Source organism: Lolium perenne, chromosome 4 (assembly GCF_019359855.2).
Source record: "Lolium perenne isolate Kyuss_39 chromosome 4, Kyuss_2.0, whole genome shotgun sequence".
In the NCBI taxonomy this organism is placed as follows: domain Eukaryota; kingdom Viridiplantae; phylum Streptophyta; class Magnoliopsida; order Poales; family Poaceae; genus Lolium; species Lolium perenne.
In genome coordinates, this window is record NC_067247.2 from 355,608,003 (window position 1) to 355,611,050 (window position 3,048).

The window sequence follows — 3,048 nt, forward strand, 5'->3', positions numbered from 1 at the left end:
GCTAGAAACAACGAGGCTATGTATTATACAAATCCACCTGAAATTTTCGGTTGGAGCACCTTGCTTTGCTCCAACTGGCATGATCTTGTAGCTCGCTTTGTAGTAGTTTCAACTAGTACGGAGTATTTCTTTTTTTTTTTCAAAAGGGTGCTACCGCGCGGCTCCGGCTTTGAACGGAGACCATTGGCCGCGCTAGGCCAAGCTAGCGCGTAGAATGACTAGCAACCCCAACCAGTCAACGGGACGCGTAAAGGACGCGGTCCACTGCCGCTAGGCCGGCAAGACGCTATCTGAACATGCTCTGCAACACATTTGGTTCATTTCAGAAGACAAATCAGGTATCAGGAACAGAGGAACACCACATGAATCAAGCATGCAGTGTTGGCATCTCATCGACCCACAGACATACATGCATGAAGAAAAGAAAAAGAGCATCATGCACCGCCGATCAGGCGAAAAACACACAGCTTCATGCATTCACAAAATCGCAAGGCTGAGCACCACATCCAAATGGCGCGCCGAGCACGAAAAAAAGTTCTGAAACATCTCAGGAGCAGCAGCAGACGGGGCATCTCACGATGCCGTTCTCGTTGCACTCCGTGCATCGCCGGAACCCCGAGCCGCCGTCGTCCGTCCCTTCTTCTTCGTCGTCGTAGACCTCGTCCTCGTCGTCCACGTACACCTTGCAGCTTCCAGAGCACTCTTCGCAGAGCACGAACCGGGCGTCGCCGCAAGCCTCGCACGCGCCGGACTCGCTTGGCGCCGCGCTCTCGCATTCGGCCAGCCTCGCCGCCAGCTCCCCGTTCTCGTGCAGCCGCTTCAGCACTTCCGCATTGCCCACGAACTCCCCGTCCACGAACAGGCTCGGGAGGATCGGCGCGGCCGGCGCCCAGCACTTGGCGCGGGTGCCGCCCCTGACGCCGAGGAGGCCGTGGAGCTCGTCGCGGAATTCGCGGTGCATGGACACGTCCCGCTCGTCGACGCGCACGCTGTATCCCTTGAGGATGGCGCGCGCCAGGCAGCAGTCCTCGTGCGTGGCGCGCACGCCGCGCAGCGACGTGAAGTAGAGCACGGCCTTCTTCTTGCGCGGCGGCGTCATGGGCTTGCTCGCCTTCACCTCGCCGTTCACGGAAGGCATCCTCATGGGAAGCGGCGTAACCTTGGACGACGCGGCGAACTCCTGCGGCGCCGCGATCGGGAACGAGAAGGAGTGGCGCCCGAACGGCGCGGCCAGAAGTGGCGACTGCTCCTCGAGGCCGGCCATAAGCGCCCATGCGTCGATGTCCTCGGGCTCATTCGGCGGCGTCATGGTGGGCGTGCGCGGGACCAGCCTCCTGGGCGCGCGCGCTGTGGCCGCGGCCTCCAGCGCACGCAGCCCGGCGGCCTTGTCGATCTCGAGGGACCCAAGCGTCGACGACGTGAGCCGCACGAGGTGGACGCCGGCGTCGAAGCGGGCGGGGAACGACTGGCAGCGCGGTAGAGGGAGCGGAGAAGGGCAGTGCCGGAGGTCATGCCGGGCTTGCCTTGAGGTGGTGCACCCCATGATGGCAAATGGCAGTGCCAATTGGGCAACGTGAGTGTGACTGTGTGTGATCAGTTAGCTAGGAGCGTGCTGCTTTAGAGGGGTTCTAGGTAGTGGATGGAATGAGCTGGATGCTAATCTATAGGGATCGAGGTTTAGGATCGTACATATATGGCATTGGGGAGATAAACTAGCATGCGGGAGATGATAAGTGAAGAGGTCTAGTGCAAGTGTGGTTTAGTTTATGTAGTACTTGTCCTAGAAAGAATAGCAATAGTATTTTTTCCCCGAAACATCCTTTTCTGAAAGTAATGGAGTAATGGTTTCTGGAACATTCACACTTTGGAGTTTGGACATTTGGAGCGAAGTTCAGATGTTTGTGGGCCAGTTCGTTGAGCGGGAGTAGTCGTCGCTCTGTTGATCTTTTAACCTTGTTAATTTTGTAAGCTTGTTGGTAATGAAGCATCTTATAGTAGGACCCTAATGAAAATTGCAGGTATGCATCAAACTGCGAGCTAATCAATCACCATGAGTGATGAGTAGGACCCTAATGAAAATTGCAGATAAATGTAAATTTCAATAATTTAAGCCCCCCAAGAGAGCAGCAAAAGAAAGGCACTAGTTAAAAACACGCCAGTAGGAGAAACGTTGACTGCAACATTGGTTATGGCTTCCTTAGTTAAACATTACACCTCTCATTTCTTGCATTGCTTTCTTCTTTTGCGTCACCAGTCACCTGCCCCCCCTTGATTCTAGGGCACTGTTCACAGGGCGCTGGTTTTGGAGCTTCTCTTTTGTTGCACTTGCACACAAACATATGTATGCTTGAACCTTTAGGGGCAGGCTAAAGTTTTGCATATAAAGAGTAGAGCCATACGAGGAAGTTTTGGTTGATTTAATTGTTCAATTTTAACTTCAGTTTTGAAGAGATAGTTGTGGACCAGGGGGATATGAATAAAATTTACTGTAGTGAGCATGTCAGGTTTCCTTTTTATTCTTGGCATTGTGATTAATTTTCTCTTTTTCACGCATGAATGGATTTTCTCAAGAGTTGTTATCTCTCCGATGCATGCAGTTATGAGAGGTATGCCATGAAAGGAGTTTCACATTCTTTGTAGATTATTATTGTATTGAGAGTGGATTTTGTACATCCACGCATGGGTGTGGGTGTTTGTCAGAATATAGTAGCTTTACCTTTTTCGCAAAAAAATAGTAGCTTTACCTTCTAAACTGAATTTTTTCATTTCACTTATCAAGGTCTTCGTTGAATGTTCCGAGGTTTAAATGGTGATCCGAGAGGATGGGAAGCAACAGAATTCTTTGTCTGCAGAGACAGTAGGAGCAAAATCACACTACGCGGTGTAAACGGATACTAGTATGCGGAATTATACTACAGTGTATATACCTAAGTCTATACTGTTGTGAGCAGCCGGTCTAGGCATACATGCGGTAGAATCTGCACACACACACCAGAGAAAAAAGGTAGAAAAGGATGGTAACCATAATTCTACCACGATACATAGGTC

At 51.4% G+C, this 3,048-nt stretch overlaps 1 protein-coding gene across 1 annotated transcript; it reads right to left on the bottom strand.

Moving 5' to 3' along the window:
* Positions 1-297: 297 nt before the first annotated feature.
* On the bottom strand, positions 298-1,617 carry LOC127349205 (uncharacterized protein At5g39865). The gene has a single exon (XM_051374980.2). It carries the CDS (start codon positions 1,541-1,543, stop codon positions 548-550), a length of 996 nt encoding a protein of 331 aa, XP_051230940.1. The 5' UTR covers positions 1,544-1,617; the 3' UTR covers positions 298-547.
* Between the last annotated feature and the right edge of the window lie 1,431 nt (positions 1,618-3,048).